Raw genomic sequence first — 18,156 nt, forward strand, 5'->3', positions numbered from 1 at the left:
TTTTATTTATGAGCCGGTTGGTGGCCCAAAAGAAAGCCTGATACACTGGGATTAAAGGTATGTGCCGATTTTTGGTGACTGTCCTAGTGTTCTCTTGCTGTGAAAAGACACAGTGGCCACAGCAACTCTTTTAAAAAGAGAGCATTTAATCGGGGCTTGCCTATGATTTCAGAGGTTTAGTCCATTTTGGTCATGGCAGAGAGTTTGGTCGCATGCAGGCAGACATGGTGCTGGAGAAGCCGTTATACATTTGGTCTGCAGGCAGCAGGAAGAGAGAGCCAGTTACACTGGTGTGTGCTTTTGAAACCTCAAAACCCACCCCCAGTGCCTCTCTTCCTCCAACAAGGCCACACCTCATAGTCCCTCTCAAGTAGTGCCACTCCCTAATGACCTAGCATTCAAACATGTGAGCCTGTGGGGGCCACCCTCATTCAAACCACCCCAGCGATGAAGAAGTTATAAATCAAGGCTTTTTTTTTTGTTTTGTTTTGTTTTTTTTTTGTTTTTCGAGACAGGGTTTCTCTGTGGCTTTGGAGCCTGTCCTGGAACTAGCTCTTGTAGACCAGGCTGGTCTCGAACTCACAGAGATTCGCCTGCCTCTGCCTCCCGAGTGCTGGGATTAAAGGCGTGCGCCACCATCGCCCGGCCAATCAAGGCATTTTTAAACCATTGGTGGAGACATCAGACAGGTGGGTGACAGCAAATCTGGGAAGTGTCAGGTATTGGCCCCAGATGCTATCTGAAGACAGTCTCAGCTTTTTCACTGGTGGAAGCTAGAGGTACAGTCCAAAAAGATTTACCTAATAGTCACAAGGATATTAGGTCACACACAGAGATGGGCAATGAATGGCTATTTAGAAGGTCAAGATAGTCCCAAACCAATTTGGCTCCCAACCTGAAATAAACCAGTTTTTCACACTCTTATCAACCTCGTCCAATGTTTCATACAGGTGTGGCTTCCCCCTCCCACTCCCCAATAGGGTAAGAATGTCCCTAAGGCTGATATATTTGCATACTTAGTCCCCTGTTGATAAATTGGAAGGATTAAGAGGGGTGTCCTTGTTGGAGGTGGATAATAGGAAGGGGCTTCGAGGGTCCCCCCAGCTCCATGCTTCCCACCATGATGATAATGGACTAAATCTCTGAAACTGTAAGCGAGCCCCCAATTAAATGCTTTTTTATATCAGAGTTTCCTCTGTCACGGTGCCTCTTCACAGCAATAGAGCAGTGACAAAAATACTCAGGAACTTGCAGTTCACAAGTTTGATTTTGACTCCTGTTGAGCTAAGCCCCTGGGGCCTTGAACACAAAGTAGATTACAAAAAGTTCAGAGGGTGGGGGAGCAAGATTTCTCCAGAAGCCTCTGAGAACCTTCTTGGGTTAGCAGGGAGGAGGACATTCGGCTGGGAACAAGCACGTACGAGGGCTGGAGGAGGGAGAGGCTGCAGAGAAGGCACAGTTTAGCCTATCAGCCGGCCTGACCCAGGGTGTAGGAGTTTGGACCCCAACCAGATTCAGGATTAGGTTCTAGTCGGCTTCGCTGGCTTTTCAGGGCTCGCAGCATCAGGGTTCTGACCCAAGGTGACCGGCAGAGGGCACTCGACGAGGAGCAACCGAGGGCCGCGAAGCGCTGCTCTATACAGAGCTGATCATAGAGTCGCGTCAGTTCCGGCCCCGAGGGGGCGGGGAAGAAGCCGGAAGTTGGGTGAGCTCCGGTAGTCGCAATGGAGGAGAGCGAGTACGAGTCGGTTCTCTGTGTCAAGCCGGAGGTCCACGTCTACCGCATCCCGCCGCGGGCCACAAACCGTGGCTACAGGTGACCGTTCTGGGTTAACCTTTCCCCTGCCACCCTGGCATGCACTGCGGGGGTCAAGGACGGGCTGTCGCGTTTAGGGAAGGAAGGGACGGAGCCCAGTGGCTGCTTCCTGTTGGGGCCAGACCCAGGAGGGGTAGCTGGCCATGAGCTGTCAGCCAGCTCTTGGGGACCCGAGTGGGCTGCGGGGTCCACGGATCGTGTCACAGCCCTAACCGACAGCCTTGAAGGGATCCGCGGAAATGCCAAGCGGGAGGTAACCCGATTCCATCCGAGGGACCCGTCCCTGTCTCCGGCTTTCTTGGTCCCTGTTTCACTCCCCGATCACAACAAGCTGCAGCTGGGAGGACCCAACTGCCTTTGTCTTGAGTAAGCGTCACCTGAGGCAAATCAACACAAGTGCCTGTGAACATATGGCGTGTCTCCGGAAGGGAACCCAGGACTCCACTCTAGGAGGGGGAGACCCAGAGTTGTACAGACATTGTTATTGTTACATACCTCCCGTACTCTTGGCATTACCAATCCAAACAAGATGAAAGATACTTTAAAAAAAAGTCATTGCTGATATAAATGGCGTGCCCTGTGATGGGTGGGGTCTTGCTACTTAGGAAGGATGGCTTTTTTTTCCTTCCTAGACAGGGTTTCTCTGAATAGCCCAGTCTGTCCTGGAACTCTCTGTAGATGAGGCTGGCCTCGAACTCAAAGAGAGCGCTTGCGTCTGCCTCTCAAGTGCTGGGATTAAAGGCGTGTGCCACCACTACCTGACAAGGGTGGCTCTCGAAGGGACCGTGTATCTAATTTATTTGGAAATAGAAAGTAGTTCTACCACAAGTGTGTTGGAGTGCCGTCGACTTATCTGTCCTTTGCACTTGGGTAACACAGGCACACAGCACACTTTCTGATCGGGTATCTCACTGAACACTTACTGTTTCCGTTAGATGGCTTTAAAGTGGTATGGAAATAACAGGAACGGAGGTCAGCAAGCAACAGCTGTCTGTGCTTTCTTTGTGTGTTGGCGTGATGTGTGCGCGCCAATGTGCATGCGTGCAGAAGCCACAGGAGGACCAGCCAGCATCTTGCTTTCTCTGTTTTTCCCTTGAGATGGGCTCTCGCTGAAGCTAGCGTTTGCTGTTTCATCTAGACGAGCTGCTCAACAAGCCCCAGCCATCCTCATGTCTCTGCCCCGCCCCCACTCAGAGGAAGGCTTCCAGGCTTTTAGGTTCTGGAGATCCAAACTCAGCTCCTCGAGTTTGCTCAGCACACGCTTTTCCTCACTGAACCATCTCCCCAGCCTTCTCCGTTCCCTTTCTATTATTAAACTGGAGACTTGCCCCCAAAGCAGTGGTGGCTTCACTCAGTAAGTGAGGGTTAACTCCTCTTGAAGGCAGAGGGCAGGGTCACCAAGTATCCGGCCAGGCTGGTTTGATAGAGAAGAAACTGCCCGCCTTGCACCTAACCTTTAGTGCTCTTCTTAGCAGGATCTAAACCCCGCTGCGCCAGTAAGAGGAACAGAAACTGAGCCTGCTGTGCCGTTAGCTGCGGATCTGCATTTGTGTAGCCCTGCAGCAGCTGCCATTGAGAGTTCCAGAGAGATGATATTTGCTTAGGAACTTAACAGAAAAGCCTTCTGGAAATACCCGTGGTGCTTGCTGTTTAGGGGCTTTTCTGTGCTTCTGCAACTAAAATGTTAACACTATTACTTTTTTTTTTTTTTTTTTTCTCCCCAAGACAGGGTTTCCCTGTGTAGCCCTGGCTGTCCTGGAGCTCATCCTATAGACTAGGCAGGCCTCGTGAGTGCTGGGATTAAAAGTGTGCACCACCACCTCCTGGCTATACTACTGCTTTTTTTGTGTGTGTGGTTTTTTTTTTTTTTTTTTTTTGAGACAGCCCAGGCTGTCCTGGCATCTGCTCTATAGACCAGGCTGGCCTTGAACTTACAGAGATCCGCCTGCCTCTGCCTCTCACGTAGGGCAATGATGAGGGTCCTTGTTCCCTTGTGTTTCTTCCTGCCTGGAATACATTTGAGAATATGCTCCCTAACTACCCCATTTCTCCCCTGTATACACACCCATGCACTTTTAAGCTCTTTCTACCAGAGATTGTGCCCCTCTGTACTTCTTCCAACATTGTCTCCGGGTCCCGGCTGGTCAGCTTGGCATCACTGTGTCTTCCCAGAAACAATAGGCCCCTAGCTGCTTCCTCTGTGGAAAGGAAGCTGGGAAGGAAATTCCATTTGGGAAAAGGTCTGTGGTCAATGGAGTGGGCCAGCAAGCTACAGGGGCCTGTGGTTTTGAATGCCCACAGCTAAAAATATTTTTTACAACTTCAAATGATTGGAGATTTTGAAGACTCATGATGTAAAAAATGAGTTCCAGATTTCAGTGTTTGTGTAGTTACTGAGATGCAGCCATATTCAGAAGATACTTGCTAAAAATAGCTTTTAATATAGCTGTTATAGTATCTATCTATCTATCTATCTATGGTTTTTTGAGACAGGGTTTCTCTGTAGCTTTGGAGCCTGTCCTGGCACTTGTTCCTTAGACCAGGCAGGCCTTGAACTCACAGAGGTCCACCTGTGTCTGTCTCCCAAGTGCTGGGATTAAAGGTGTGGATTAAGTCACTGTTGGGGACTGCGGACCACCAGACCCTGAATTTCCTGTAAACAACTTGTTTTCCTCTGCTCTCAGCAGCCTGCAGCTGCTCCGAGCACGAGACCCTGATGATAGGGGAGTGGGTTCTGATGAGTCTGGAGCTGAAAGATCCCGAGAGCTGGCGTGTGGCCAGAGCCCTATATAAGCTGCTCCTGAGCACAATAAAGTGGGCATTTTTGTTGCAAGAATGTCCCCGTGGCTCTGTTTGTGTGTGTGTGTTTTTAAATTTTCAGCCTAGTTCCCATAGTGCGTAGCAAGTAGAGCGCAGACTGAAACCAGTGTAGTTTTACAGGCCACCACCTCTCAGTTTTATTTTTAAATTTACTTTTTGTATGTGTATGGGTATTTTGTCTGCATGTATGTCTGAATGCCACACGTGTGCCTGAGAGGCCAGAAGGGATCCCTTAGGATTCAAGTTACAGACCCTTTGAGCTGCCATGTGGGTGCTGGGAATTCAACTTGGGTCCTCAAATAGAGTAACTAGTGCTCTTACCCACTGAACCATCTTTCAAGCCCTTGTAATAAAAATTTTTAAGTTTATCTGCTTATGTATTGTGTGTATGTGTGTGGGTACATGCCTGTCACAGCATGTATGTGGAGGTCAGACAACAACATGGAGGAATTAGTTCTCTTCATCTACCATGTGTGTCTCATGATAGCACACACCTTTAATCCCAGCACTCAGGAAGCAGAGGCAGGTGGATCTCTGAATTTAAGGCCAGCCTGGTCTACAAAGGGAACTCCAGGCTGGGCAGGGCTACACACTGAGACCCCCCATCTCAGAATGCATTGTTTTATTATATTTATCCTTGTGTATCTGTCTGTGCACATGTGCTGCTTACCAGTGACAGTCGGGACAATTTGTGGGAGTTGGCTCTCTCTTGCCATGGGGAGTGCCAGGGGTCAAAAGCAGGTTGTCAGGCTTGGCGGTGGTTGCCCTTACCTGCTGAGCCGTCTCGGCAGCCCTGTATGTGACACAGTATCAGCTTGTACTCCCATTGCTCAGCTGTTTGCCACTGCATCATCAGAATGGTACAGTTGCCCAGCTGAAGTGTGTGACCTTCGGAGACATTAGTTACTATCCTTGCTTTTACAGAAAATGTTTGCCAGCCGTGTTCTTGAACAAGGCAACCCTACCGGTCCTCTTCTCCAGCACTGGAGGAATGGAGCAGGAGGCTCAGTGCTTTTCTTGTCCTCACAGGGCCTCAGAATGGCAGCTAGACCAGCCATCGTGGAGTGGCCGGCTACGGATCACTGCAAAAGGGAAGGTGGCCTACATCAAGCTGGAAGACAGGACTTCAGGTAAAGGCACAGGACATAGGTGGAAGAGAGAGATTGCCCTGGCCAAGGCTGCTCAAGGCCATGATAGAACCATTGCTGCAAGATAAAGGCCTTTAGGTGCATCTAAATGCTGAAGTGGGTGGACTAAGTTGACAAGCTGCAGGCTCCAGAGCCATCAGTTTTTATCTAGGTCACTGTTGGTGACCTAGCTGCTTCTAAAGCACCAGGCATAGCCAACGCTTGTGGTCATGCCTTTAATCCAGGACATGGGGAGATCTTTTCTCAAGCAACAAAACAATGGTGTGTTTGATCAGACACTGAGGGCACCGATAAGAGTACCTTTGAGCTTGGAGCAACATAGAGGCTTTTGGGTTTGTGGTCATCGCTGCTGCTGTGGAACCCAGAGTCCACAAGGGGACACAACACAAGGGTGCCTTTTCTTTCCTTTTGAGACAGTCTCATGTAGCCCAGGCTACTAAGGAACTCACTGTGTAGCCAAGGATAACCTTGAACTTCTGAGCCTCTATCTCCAAAGTATAGAGATTATAGGCATGCCCCACCACGCCTGCTTCATGCCCTGCTGGGAAACTGACCCAGGCTTGCGAATGAAGCCCTTACACTGAGCTCCATATCCAGCCTGGAGTGCAGTGTTAGACCTGCCATCCTTTGGCCTAGTCTCCGAGACTGAACTGAGTGTGTTTTAGACTGTTCTGTGGGGTCATAACTTCTCTGCTTTCTGCCGGGCTTGCTGGCTCCTCTAACAGTCCTTCTTGCGGTCAGGCCTTTCTGAGGTGTGACACTTGCACTGGGACCATACAAAGAGAAGAAGCTGCTGGGCTGGCTGGTGGCAGCTCCACCCTGGAGTGACTGTGTGGGGATGGAGACCCAGCACGGGTGGAACTTTTCATCTTCGTGAAAATCAAGGCCGGGCATTGTGCGCATGCCTTTAAGCCCATCCCAGAGGCAAAGGCAGGTGAATTTCTGTGAGTGTGAGGCCATCCTGGTCTATGAGTTCTGGAACAGCCAGAGCTACATAGTGAGACTATCTCAACACCCCCACCTCGCAAAAATTCCACAAATGGATGTTTTAAAGCAGTCTGATTTTGAAATATTTGTCACTTAATTAAAAACTGTTGACACTATGAGCAGATGTGACCAGTAAGCCACTTGTCACTCTGTGTAGTAATAAGGGCGGCGGGGCTGCGTCCCCAGCACCCCGGCTGCCTGCTCTGCTAGCTTATGCCCCGAAATAATTACACGGAAACTGTATTCTTTTAAACACTGCTTGGCCCATTCTCTTCTAGGCTAATTCTCACATATTAACTTAGCCCATTTCTAATCATCTGTGTATGGCACCCCAAGGTGCGCTTACCAGGAAGATTCTAGCCTATGTCCATCCTGGGTCGGAGCTTCATCCTGGGAGCGGGCATGGCGTCTCTCTCAGGCGTCTGCTCCCAAGAGGAGAGCTGTCGAGACTGAGCTCACTTCCTCTTCCTCCCAGCGTTCTGTTCTGTTTTCTCCTCCCACCTATCCTCTAACCAATAAAATGGGCCAAGGCAGTTCCTTTATTAGCCAATGACCTTTCTCCATCAACTCTGCTTTTCTCTTCATTTCATGCTGGCACTGTCCCTTCAGCAGGAATAGGTTTGACTGAATCCTAGAGCAGTGCCCACCTGTCTAGCTGTCCTGGTGTGATTCACATCAGGAAAGCCCCAGTGCACAGCAGCACTAGGCTGGAGAGCTCCCCGACTCACCTCCCTCCCCCTGTACTTACAGGGGAGCTCTTTGCACAGGCCCCAGTGGACCAGTTTCCTGGCTCAGCCGTGGAGAGCGTGACTGACTCCAGCAGGTACTTTGTGGTCCGCATTGAAGATGGAAATGGTATGTGCGGGTCTGGGGGGTTCTTCTGAGCAAAATCCTTGCCTCTGGAAACATGAAATTGATGGCTGTCACTTCCCCCCACCCCAGGGCGACGTGCTTTTATTGGGATTGGCTTTGGGGACCGAGGGGACGCCTTTGACTTTAATGTCGCGTTACAAGACCATTTCAAGTGAGTACCTTTTTGGACATGTATTCTTGTCTCCTGCTTCTCTTCCCTTCTTTTCAGGACAGAAGCATTCTTCCTGGTTGTGCAAATCAGTGACTGCTTTGTCAGCAGCCTGGCAATCCTCCTCTAGGCTGCCTTCTCTGCTTTGATGGTCCCCAAGATGGTGTTCCACCTGTGTGAGCTGGCCTAGCCTTTTCAGTGTCCCAGCTCTTCCTCAGTAGCTCCTGAGCTGCCAGAGTCCCTGTGACTCTAAGGGTCTGCTTCTTTATAATGTCACAAGAGGGCCTAGCATTTCCAGGTGTAGATATCTTGCAGATGCTTTGGTGTTCTTTGTGAAAGGACAGGGCGTCCTCAGGCCTCTCCCTGATGGTAACTGGGTAGTGCCTGGGCATTTGTGTGGACAACCTTGTCCCAGATGGCTGCAAGTAGCATTGTGGAGGGTAGACAGCATTGTGGGTTGGGGACCAGCCTCGACAAAAATACACTCGCCAGGGTAGGGGCGTGGGGATTAGAAATATAAGCAAAGAGTATGAAGACTCGAAAATAATAAAACGGAAAAACAGAATAGTACTGGGAGGGAGTTCCAGTGAATACTGAAGTCTCTGGCCTTTAATTTTCCATACACTTTTATGCCCCAATACAAAAGGGGGAAGAAGGCAACAAAAGACTTCTTTTTTTTTTTTGGTTTTTCGAGACAGGGTTTCTCTGTGGTTTTGGAGCCTGTCCTGGAACTAGCTCTTGTAGACCAGGCTGGTCTCGAACTCACAGAGATCCGCCTGCCTCTGCCTCCCGAGTGCTGGGATTAAAGGCGTGCGCCACCACCGCCCGGCTCGTGCGCCACCACCGCCCGGCTAAAAGACTTCTTTAACATGATACAAAGGACAACTTGAACAGCTAATTGCTTTAACACTTTGAGACATCAAGTCATCAGCATTCTGTTGTTTAGGCAGTGAAGCAACACTAGACCAAATATCCTGAAGGCAACCATCCCCCAGGTCACCTCTTGTTACAAAGGAAGTAGCAGAAGTACGCTTGCATATCCTGACCATCTGTCAGGATGGAATGGATCTACTTGTTTTGAGCTACCTTAATGTCAAAAGACCCAAGTAACCACACCCTAAGTCAAGATGAGTATCCCTGGTTGTTGTCAACAATTTCAGGCAACCTCCAAACTCTCTGACCTTCAGACAAGGTGGAAATAGGCTCACATTTTTGGGCCTCCACGATTGTGCTGTCCTTTCCTTTTAGGTATCTATACTGTCTGTGAATATATAGGAGTGTTCAGGTGGAGCCAGAGGTACAAACTGCACCAGGGTCTGGAGGGAAAGTGCAGGCTCAGCTCATCCAGTTCTCAGCAGTGTTAAGACCTTAGAGTCTAGCCGGGCGATGGTGGCGCACGCCTTTAATCCCAGCACTCGGGAGGCAGAGGTAGGCGGATCTCTGTGAGTTCGAGACCAGCCTGGTCTACAGAGCTAGTTCCAGGACAGGCTCCAAAGCCACAGAGAAACCCTGTCTCGAAAAACCAAAAAAAAAAAAAAAAAAAAAAGACCTTAGAGTCTAAACCATTGTCTCAGCCTTTCTATGCTGCAGGTGCAACCCTTTAATGCAGTTCCTCATGCTGTGACCCCAATCTTCTGTTTTTATTGCTACTTCATAACTAAATTTGCCACTTTTATGAATAGTAATGCAAATATCTGAATGCGGCCCCTGGGAAAGGGTCATTTGACCCCCAGGTTGAGAACCACAGGTCTAAACCATGGAGGTGCTTAAGAGTTGCAGAGCTGGGGTCTGAACTACTTACTGGTTGGGAAGTCGGCCTCAGCAAGGGCCTCCTGGACTCAGGCATTGAGTGTGGATGCGCCATTCCTGCCTCACCACTCTTCCTGATCCTCCCCAGGTGGGTGAAACAGCAGAGTGAGTTTGCAAAGCAAGCCCAGAACCCAGATGAAGGCCCCAAACTGGACCTGGGCTTCAAGGAGGGCCAGACCATCAAGATCAACATCGCAGTGAGTCCCACCCTCACTTGACACTCTGGGCCGTGGTTTTGTGACTCTGAAACCACCCAGCCCAAAGCCTCCCCATCCCCCAACCCTTCATAGTTCAGTTCTATCCATGTAGCCACAGTGGATCCAGCATCTTGACTTCATGCCAGGTTCACCCCAGGGTACCAGGCCTCTGCTGCTAGGCTCTTCAGGTTGAGCTGACCATGTGCAGATGTGACTGCAGAGTGGCAGGAGAGACTGCTTCTAGAGCAATCCTGGTGCTAGGGCTTCTGGGGGAAAAACAGATGGCCTATAATGCAGGAGCCCATGGAAGGCTTCTTGGAAAGTGACCTGTGGCGGGCATGTGTGGTCAGTACCAGTGTTCCCAGTGTTTCTGTCCTGGTTGGAGCGGGTCGGGAGCTTAGTGTGCTCATCTCAGCTGTATCTTGGCCTCATGCCTGAGTGAGGAAGGTTTGGGAACACCCTGGGCTCTCAGGCATCAAGGAGGATTCTGGGAGTCCTGGGCAGCTTCTGCTGGTGGTGGTGTCCTGGGTCCTTGAGTCTTCTTCCTGTGTGGTTTTGCATCCAACCTCCCCTGCCAGGTCTTGTTGAATAGAAGCAAGTCAAGCAGGACTGGGTGCCCAGACACGGTTTCTCCCTGGCTGCTGGAGTGGAGGGATGGTGGAGCTGGGAAGCATTTGGGGGAACCGAGGACAAAGGATTCTGTGTAGAGAAAGCCTGTGACTCTGAAATAACGCTTTCCTCTTTACTCACCGTTTCTTTCTCTTTCCTGCTTCATGCTGATGATGCTTTGGGACCTTGACGTTGGCCAGCTGGCCCTTGAGAGAAAATGCAAGTCCAATCCAGTGGGCTGGTGGCACTGTGATTCTTTCTCTTGCTTGGAAGAAACTAACATTTAATGAGCATCAGCTGTGGGCCAGGTAGTGTTTCAGGCATTTCTCATATGACTTCAGGATCTCCCTTTGGAACCGATGAAAATTGAGGCACAGAGATGGGGGTTAGGTGGACTTAGCCACGATAGGAACAGAAACAGCCGGCCCAACTGGATGCACGTGGAGGATGCTGGCCCTTCCACCTCTGCCGCTGCTGTGCTCACACGCAGACTGCTGTCTTCATCAGTGTGGCTTGTGCTGTTTTCCGGCTTATGCTTGGTGCTCGCTGCTCTGTTATGTTGTATAGAAGTGTCACATACAGAAAAGTCCCAGATTATAAGTGTAGAACAGAGTAACTTTCTCAAGACCAAACAAGGGCTGGGACAAAAGGCCTGTTGGTAAAGTGTTTGCCTCGCAAGCTTGAGAACCTGAATTCAAGACCTAAGACCCACATTAAAACAGAAGCTGAATGTGGGTAACTCATGCTTGTAGCCCAGTGCCAGGGAGACAGACAGGAGGGTTCCTGCTGCTCACTGGCCAGCCATCCTCCCCTAAGTGGTGAGCTCCAGGTCAAGGAGGTGGGTGGTGTTTCTGAAGATGGCACTCAGGGTTGACCTGGCCCGCATACTCACCTGCATCCTTGGTCACATATATGAGCATGCCTGCGTGCGTGTACACACACACACACACACACACACACACACACACACACACACACACTACTTAAGAGCATGGGACTTCCCTAGGTCAACCTAGGTCAAGAAGTAGAAGTAGACTCCCTTTGGGAGTCCTTCTCCTGCCCACTTCCAGTAGCTTCCTGCACTGACTTCAAATACCTAGGACTGGGTCTGTGCTTCGCTTTTGTGCATTGTATGGGAGACTCAATCCCTTTCATCTATGACCCCTCATTCCGTGTCATGTTGTAAGAGTGACTCCTATGTTGCCTGTGGTTGTTTGTCCTCTGTGGTGGAACATGCTATTGTGCGTGTGTTCCTGGTTCATCTGTTTCCCTGAGGGTGGACACTGGGGGATGCCATCTGGTCAGCTCCAGATGGAGCTTCTGTGAATATCCAAGCTCATGTTTTTGTTGCGCATACGTCTAAGGAGGAGACCACAGAATCCTGTGGATGCTTCAGCAGAGCGCTAAGGCTGGCTTCCCTTGCCTCACCGAGCATGCATGTTCTGGCTGCTCTGCCCTCATCAGTACTCTGCAGTCAATATCCGGGCTGTTTTCATGGGGCGGAGTGGTGTATGGCTGTAATTGGTGTGTCCTTTCCTTATGAGAAGTGAGGTCAGGTGCTGGGTTTAACACTGGCCGCTTTGGTCCTAGATGGAAAATTGGGATGACTTGGCTGTAGCTCATGTTGATGCTGTGGGGGACTGTCGTTTGCTGTGCAGATGTTGAGGACTGGAGATCTCCATAGATTTTTTTCCAGTACACAGTGGTAGCATAATGACTGATTTGCATTCTGCTCTTCTCTTTAGAACATGAGAAAGAAGGAAGGAACAGCTGGGACCCCAAGAACCAGGCCTGCCAGCACAGGAGGGCTGAGCCTGCTTCCCCCTCCTCCAGGGGGCAAGACCGCCACCCTCATCCCTCCCCCTGGAGAGCAGTTGTCTGTGGGGGGCTCTCCAGTCCAGCCAGCAGTTGTTTCTGGTTCAGGTGAGTGCCAGGTTGACCATTGCGTCCATACCTGGCAGCTTTGTCCCCAGAAGTGATCCCGTGGCTTCCCTTTCTTACACTTACTTTGTGCCTCGTGTGTGTGTGTGTGTGTGTGTGTGTGTGTATGACTAGATGGTGGCACCAGGGTGTCTTGCATACCCTTTTGGTTCCTCTGTTCCCTGGCCCTTCAGGGCACCTGTCCTGTCCTGGTAGGCAGTGGCTGTGAAGTTATCGGTATGCCTGGGCCTCCGTGTGGTCTGTACTCAGGTGTCATGGGCAAGGTGAACCACAGGTGCACAGGCAAAATGTACCGAATCACTAGGGCCAGCAGCATTCTCTGTGGGGGGCTTTCCGGAGGAGCTTGAACTATGAAGGAAGGCCTCTGAGGCAGGGGTGCTGACATTCTAGGTAGAAAGAAGAGCAGGCAGAGGTTGAGATTTTGAGAAGCATTGTCTGAGAGAGGTGGATACAGCTGTTAGTGTGGTACTTTGGCAGGAGACACCATGGGGAGATGTGACGTGGGCTTGTTGGTGCACCACCAGGAGCTGGGAAGCTAAGAGGCTTCTCCCGGGGGCAGTGCTGGGGAGCCCTCTTCCTCCACCTCCCCACCAGGCAGAGATTGTCACCACCCTTTCCACAGCACTGTCCACAGGTTTGTGTAGAGTCTGACATTGTCTCCCCTCTCTGGAGGTCAGGTTTCAACCTCAGCAGTGTGAGGTTGGCCATGAGAGTGCCAGAGTTGAATCCAGCCTCTGCCTGGCATCAGGAAATCTTTCTGGCATTATGTTCAGAGTGTGCTCACAGGTTGCTGGCTGTGGCATCGCCAGAGACAGGAGCAGCTTCTGAATGCTTAGAACATTCTGTGTATGTCTCAGCCATCCCTGGTCTCTCGGTGGATGTGGAGGATTAGGCCCTGGAGATACCGTAGGACAAGTGTTCCTTAACTTGGGATGGCTGCAGTAACATTCTGATAAACAGGTAGAACATGCATTTAACATTTTCATAAGCCATAATAAAGCTGAAAAAAACAAATGCAGCGTCGTGAAGTCAGGATCTTTTGTACAGCATGGAGTCCTAGCTCTCCGGCTTCCGGCCTAGTACTCACAGCCTGCAGTACACACGTTTACACACAAGGTGGTGTCAGAGAGTCGCCAGCTGCCATCTGCTGATGCTGTCTGCTCTGGAACCACGGTGCAGAATTTAGACTAGCTCTTTGTTTTGAGCTCCTAATGGCCTACGTCTCTGTGCGTCTGTTTTCCCATCTGTAGAATGAGATACTGATGATGTTTATAGTGAAGACACTTGAGCTAAGCCTTGTGCTACACTCGGAGTAGTATGCTGACCACTGTGAACTCTCTCTGAGTGCTGGCCTGGGTTCACTCATTGGCATTTTAGTGACACTGTGTTCTGGGCCTGAGCTGAGCATGCCGGATCTAGGAGCTCATTCTGCCCTGTGAAATTGTCCTGTCAGCCGAATGAGAGATAAGAAAAGTGAAACTCAAATGACCTGCACAGTCACACAGCTAATCCCAGCCTGACCTCCTCCCCTAGGCACTGTGGTGAGGTTCAAATGAGGTAATGCATGCTTAGCACTCAGTGAACTGTGAGGTGTCCCTGATGGGGACCTTGGTTTTATCTGGTTTTCCAGTCCAGGGCAGTTGAGAAATGGCAGTGTGGCCGTTGGGCAGCATAGGAAAGGCGCCAGGAAGCCAGGAGTAGGCTTGCTCCCAGAAGAGGTGTGCGGCAGCTTCTGTGTGGCCTCGACTGGAAGGCTCTCCCTGGTAGTGTGTGGCCTGTGGCTCTAGCCAGTTGATGCACACGGTACTGCAGGCTTTCTGGACAGGCTCTGGGGTTTCAGGAAGCATTCCCACTCCAGAAGTCAGAACAGGACACACGTGTGACTCATGATCCCTGGCACCACTCCCTCCACCTTGTATGTGGCTCCTGTTTTCTCTCTAGGGGCTACCAAGGACCCATGAATAAGGTGGTGGAAATGTGGCTCTTTCTGGAGTCGTTTGTCCCCAGAACATGTCTCCCTGTGGGATACTGGTCCCCAGATTTAAAAATTTAGTAACTGAGACTACCAGAAAGATATCTGACTTCCCTATTTCTTTGTTCTCTCATTGGATTTGGGGGCATCACTAGGTGGTGCCACAGAACCCTGGCCACAGTCTAAGCCTGCTGCCGCCACGACTGCTGATGTCTGGGGCGACTTCACCAAATCCACAGGGTAAGGAGGGGAGCTTTCCGGGCTGGGTGGGGCCAGAGCTATTTCCCTGAGTTTCTTGGAATTGCTGGTTCAACCTGCTGGGAGACTAGCTCTGGTTGGACATTTTCATGGTAGCCATGGGACAGAACCCCTGCCTTGGGTGGCACACTGCCCTCTTTACCTCTGTAAAAGCTTTTCACTGTTCCCCACTGCCTGAGACCTCCTTTTGCAAACTTGTCTGATTCTCACCAATTGTTGCCTTGGGTCGGGAATCAAGACCCAGATTTTAGGCCTGGACTATCTTTACAGGACCTCTGAGGCAAGGCATCTCCTGAGCTTTAGGGCCTGCCCTTGGGTCAGTGTGGAAAGATGCCAGATTCCTATCCTCAGGGTATATGGGAGACTTTGGAGCTGTCAGAGCTGGTCTGTCTTCTGTAAAGGAATGGACAGCTCAGATCCACACACGGGCCAGATTGGATCCTTAAGCCACGTCTGCTGCCTGCTGCTCTAGGCCCTTTGGGGACTGCCTCCTCAGTGCTCCATCTGCCCAAAAATATGCCCCTGTGTCTGCTCTCCAACAGCTGGATATTGCCACCTCCTGTTTTCCCTTCACAGGCCGCCCTCCAGCCAATCTCAGCCAGGCACTGGCTGGGTCCAGTTTTGATGCACAACTTTTTCTTCACAACTTCTGGGAAGAAGCTGCCTCATCAGGCCCACAGAAGGAGGCGAAGCGCTCCCTGGCTGGACCCTGGAGCATCACTCTCTTCTCTTTGCCTGGCTCTCTTGACAGCCTGAGCAACAAGAAACAGTAAATTGGCAGTAAAATGCCTCACTTGCTGGGGTGCAGGTGCTACACAGCCAGACTACAGGGGCAAACACTCCAGGCCCCCAGCTCATCCTTCTTTACAGGAGGGACCCAGAACTGCCTTCTTCCATGAAGTGATCCTTATTAAACACAGCCCCTAAAGCACAGAATGGGTTGAGTTTGTGGCCTGGGTTCAGCTCTGCCCCTCAGGTTGGCAAGTGTCCCAGATTCACTGTTGGACAGGGGATTCCCTGCATTCTGTCCATTGTAGACATTGTCGGGTGTTCCAGAGGATCTTCCTGATTGCTAGCACATCTTTGAGCTGCAGCTTGAGTGTGCTGTCCAGGGACACTGGAAGGATTAAGCAGCTTCTTGAAAATGTTAATACATTGCTCTGCTAATATGCTGACCAGCACTAATGTGCCCTTGCGAGGGACCCACCATGGCTCATGGCTGGGTCCTCTCACACACCCTCCTCCCTGCCCTAAGCCCCAGAGGCGGCTACGGGAGTCATCCTGTGTACCTGGTTTCCATGTCTTCAAGCAGTCGCCCCTCAGGTGGGGCAGGCTCTGGGAGCCTGCTGAGCAGTGCTCTGAGGAAGTTGGAGCATCACCGACCGGGCTGGCCTGCCTGTCTTCTGCCTCTGCTCTGAGCTCACAGGGTCATGGCATGACTGGTCCTTCCCTGGTGGCTTCTGGAGGGACATGTCTGTAGATAGCCTATCCTTTTCTCCCTTCAGAGACTGTGACAGAGGAGCTCTGTCAGCTGGAAGCCTGGGCCATCAGTGGTGGTTTTTAAGAAGCCATTATCTCCTCAGTGCCTCTCTGACGTTTCTTTATAGACTTAACCTTACCTTCAATTGAAAGGTTTCTTTTTTGAAGGGTCAAGACCATGAACTGAAAGAAGTTTTGACCTTGTGGGACCAGAGTTTTAAAGATGGGAAAGAAAAATAAAAATTTTGACTTCTGTAGTGTCTGTCAGATGGATGTGTTTTTGGCTGTGTGGCTGCTCAGCTCTCGGGTGCCAGGGTATCATTTAATCCAGAGGAGAACCTAGTCCTCCTGCTCTAAGGGTAGCACATCTCTTAGCATGTCAGGAGGAGTCTTTTCCCATCCTTGTGGCAGCTGGAGTCACTGGTGGAGACCAGCTGTGTCATAGACCTTCGGTGGACAAAGCTGTGGATAACTTTGTAGACACACCACACAAGTCCAAGTGTGAAAGGGTACGTGTACACAGAGGCCAGGCAAGAAAAAAAAGTTAACAAATCGTGCACCCTGAAAACACAAGAAGACTGCATCACACCGGTGCCCATCTGAGTGAACACCCTCTGTGTGTGTGGAGGCTGAACGTCGGAATGTGGAGACTTAAAGGGTTCCTTCAACTAGAAGTCTGCCAAGTGTGGTGATACCTACTTGTAGTTCAGTACTCAGGAGGTGAATGTTGCGGTATTAAATAGTTCCACGCCCAGAATGGAGTATAATAAAGGTTTATTTATTAGGGGTAAACTTACAAAGTAGTGATCCACAAACAACGGTAGAAAGCCAGCCTTGCATTCATCCTTCCCAGAGGTCTAGGTAGGCTTCAAGGGCTGAATCCTTGCTGCAAGCAGCTTCTGCTGGCCCCAAGCACTCCTTGGTTTGTGACAGTACAATGCTAGTCTCTGCCTCTTTTTGCATGACATTCTGTGCCTCTGTGTCCACTAAATTACTGGATTTCATGACCCTTAACGGTTCTGGAATGTCATCATGCTGCATGATTCTAGGCTAGAAGAGCTGGAGTTATCAGGGTGTTCCTGCAGCAGGCTTGTTCTGTGGGTGCTGGGATACGAACTCCCAAACTCATGATTGCACAGCATGCTCTCCTAACCCTTGAGCCCTCTCCGGCTCTAGTCAACATGGTAGTGTCATCTTTTTCTGTGTCACAGCTTCTCATGTAGCCCAGGTTGGCCTCAAACTCACTCTGTAGTCTCCACCTCCTAAGTGCTGGGATTTAGGTGTTCTCTACTGGGCTGTTGTATGTAATGTTGGCTCTTATTTTCTTTGGAGTTTTTTGAGACTGGGTTTCTCTACAGAACCCTGGCTGTTCTGGAACTCACTATGTAGAATTAGGTTGGCCTCAGAGATCTGCCTGCCTTTGCCTCCTGAGTGTGTGTGCATTTGGAAAACAGGCTTCTGAATACTTGTTTTCCAGATGCCAATCCATAAAGATGCTTTTCAAGCCAAAAACTCTGTCCCTCAACTCTATAGTCAAGGTAGAGCCAAGGTACTATTTTGAAGACATGGCAGGAGACCTGCAATCAGCTGGTTAGAAGGTCTGGATCTCTCTTAGTTTCATTCCATTTAGGAGACTCAGATGAGCTTTCAGGATGCTATGGCACAAAAAAAGAGAAAAGTTCACCTTGTGGGCCTGGCTGAGACAGTAAGACTGCTGTTCTGGATATTTCTGCCTCCAATACCATGGAGACCTGGGTATGACTATCTGTATATGGACTCTGATCCCTGTAATTTTTAATGGATTTAACAACTATTTGGTCTGTACTCAGATATACTTTATTTATCCTTCTGAGATCTCTGATAGTATTAACAGCTAGGACAGTTATAATGTAAGCTTAGCAGCAAAAGGTATCCAGATTCTTCCACAAAGCTATAGCCAACTTGTTAGCTCATTAAAAAATATATTAAGGTCTGAGAATATAAAAGTTCATAAGCCTTAAGGGTCTAAAAAATAACTTAAGACATAGATACAGATTAAGATATAAAAATGTTTCTAATTTCCTCCTCCACTCTATGATAGTTCTAATAAGCTAATAGAG

At 50.0% G+C, this 18,156-nt stretch overlaps 1 protein-coding gene across 1 annotated transcript; it reads left to right on the plus strand.

Moving 5' to 3' along the window:
* Nucleotides 1–1,683: 1,683 nt before the first annotated feature.
* Nucleotides 1,684–16,314, plus strand: Necap2 (NECAP endocytosis associated 2). The gene is made up of 8 exons (XM_041653167.1): nt 1,684–1,816; nt 5,666–5,766; nt 7,522–7,626; nt 7,714–7,795; nt 9,690–9,798; nt 12,153–12,330; nt 14,476–14,560; nt 15,155–16,314. Exons 1-8 carry the CDS (start codon nt 1,725–1,727, stop codon nt 15,201–15,203), a joined length of 801 nt encoding a protein of 266 aa, XP_041509101.1. The 5' UTR covers nt 1,684–1,724; the 3' UTR covers nt 15,204–16,314.
* Nucleotides 16,315–18,156: the final 1,842 nt, after the last annotated feature.

Source organism: Microtus oregoni, unplaced genomic scaffold (assembly GCF_018167655.1).
Source record: "Microtus oregoni isolate MIOR12 unplaced genomic scaffold, Mior012 000005F_ref0000423, whole genome shotgun sequence".
NCBI lineage: Eukaryota > Metazoa > Chordata > Mammalia > Rodentia > Cricetidae > Microtus > Microtus oregoni.

Coding starts and splice junctions, on each gene's coding strand:
- Necap2 (XM_041653167.1), top strand. CDS start 1,725: ATGGAGGAGAGCGAGTACGAGTCGGTTCTCTGTGTCAAGCCGGAGGTC. Junction 7,796..9,689: donor GCGTTACAAGACCATTTCAA/GTGAGTACCTTT, acceptor GATCCTCCCCAG/GTGGGTGAAACAGCAGAGTG. Junction 14,561..15,154: donor GACTTCACCAAATCCACAGG/GTAAGGAGGGGA, acceptor TTCCCTTCACAG/GCCGCCCTCCAGCCAATCTC.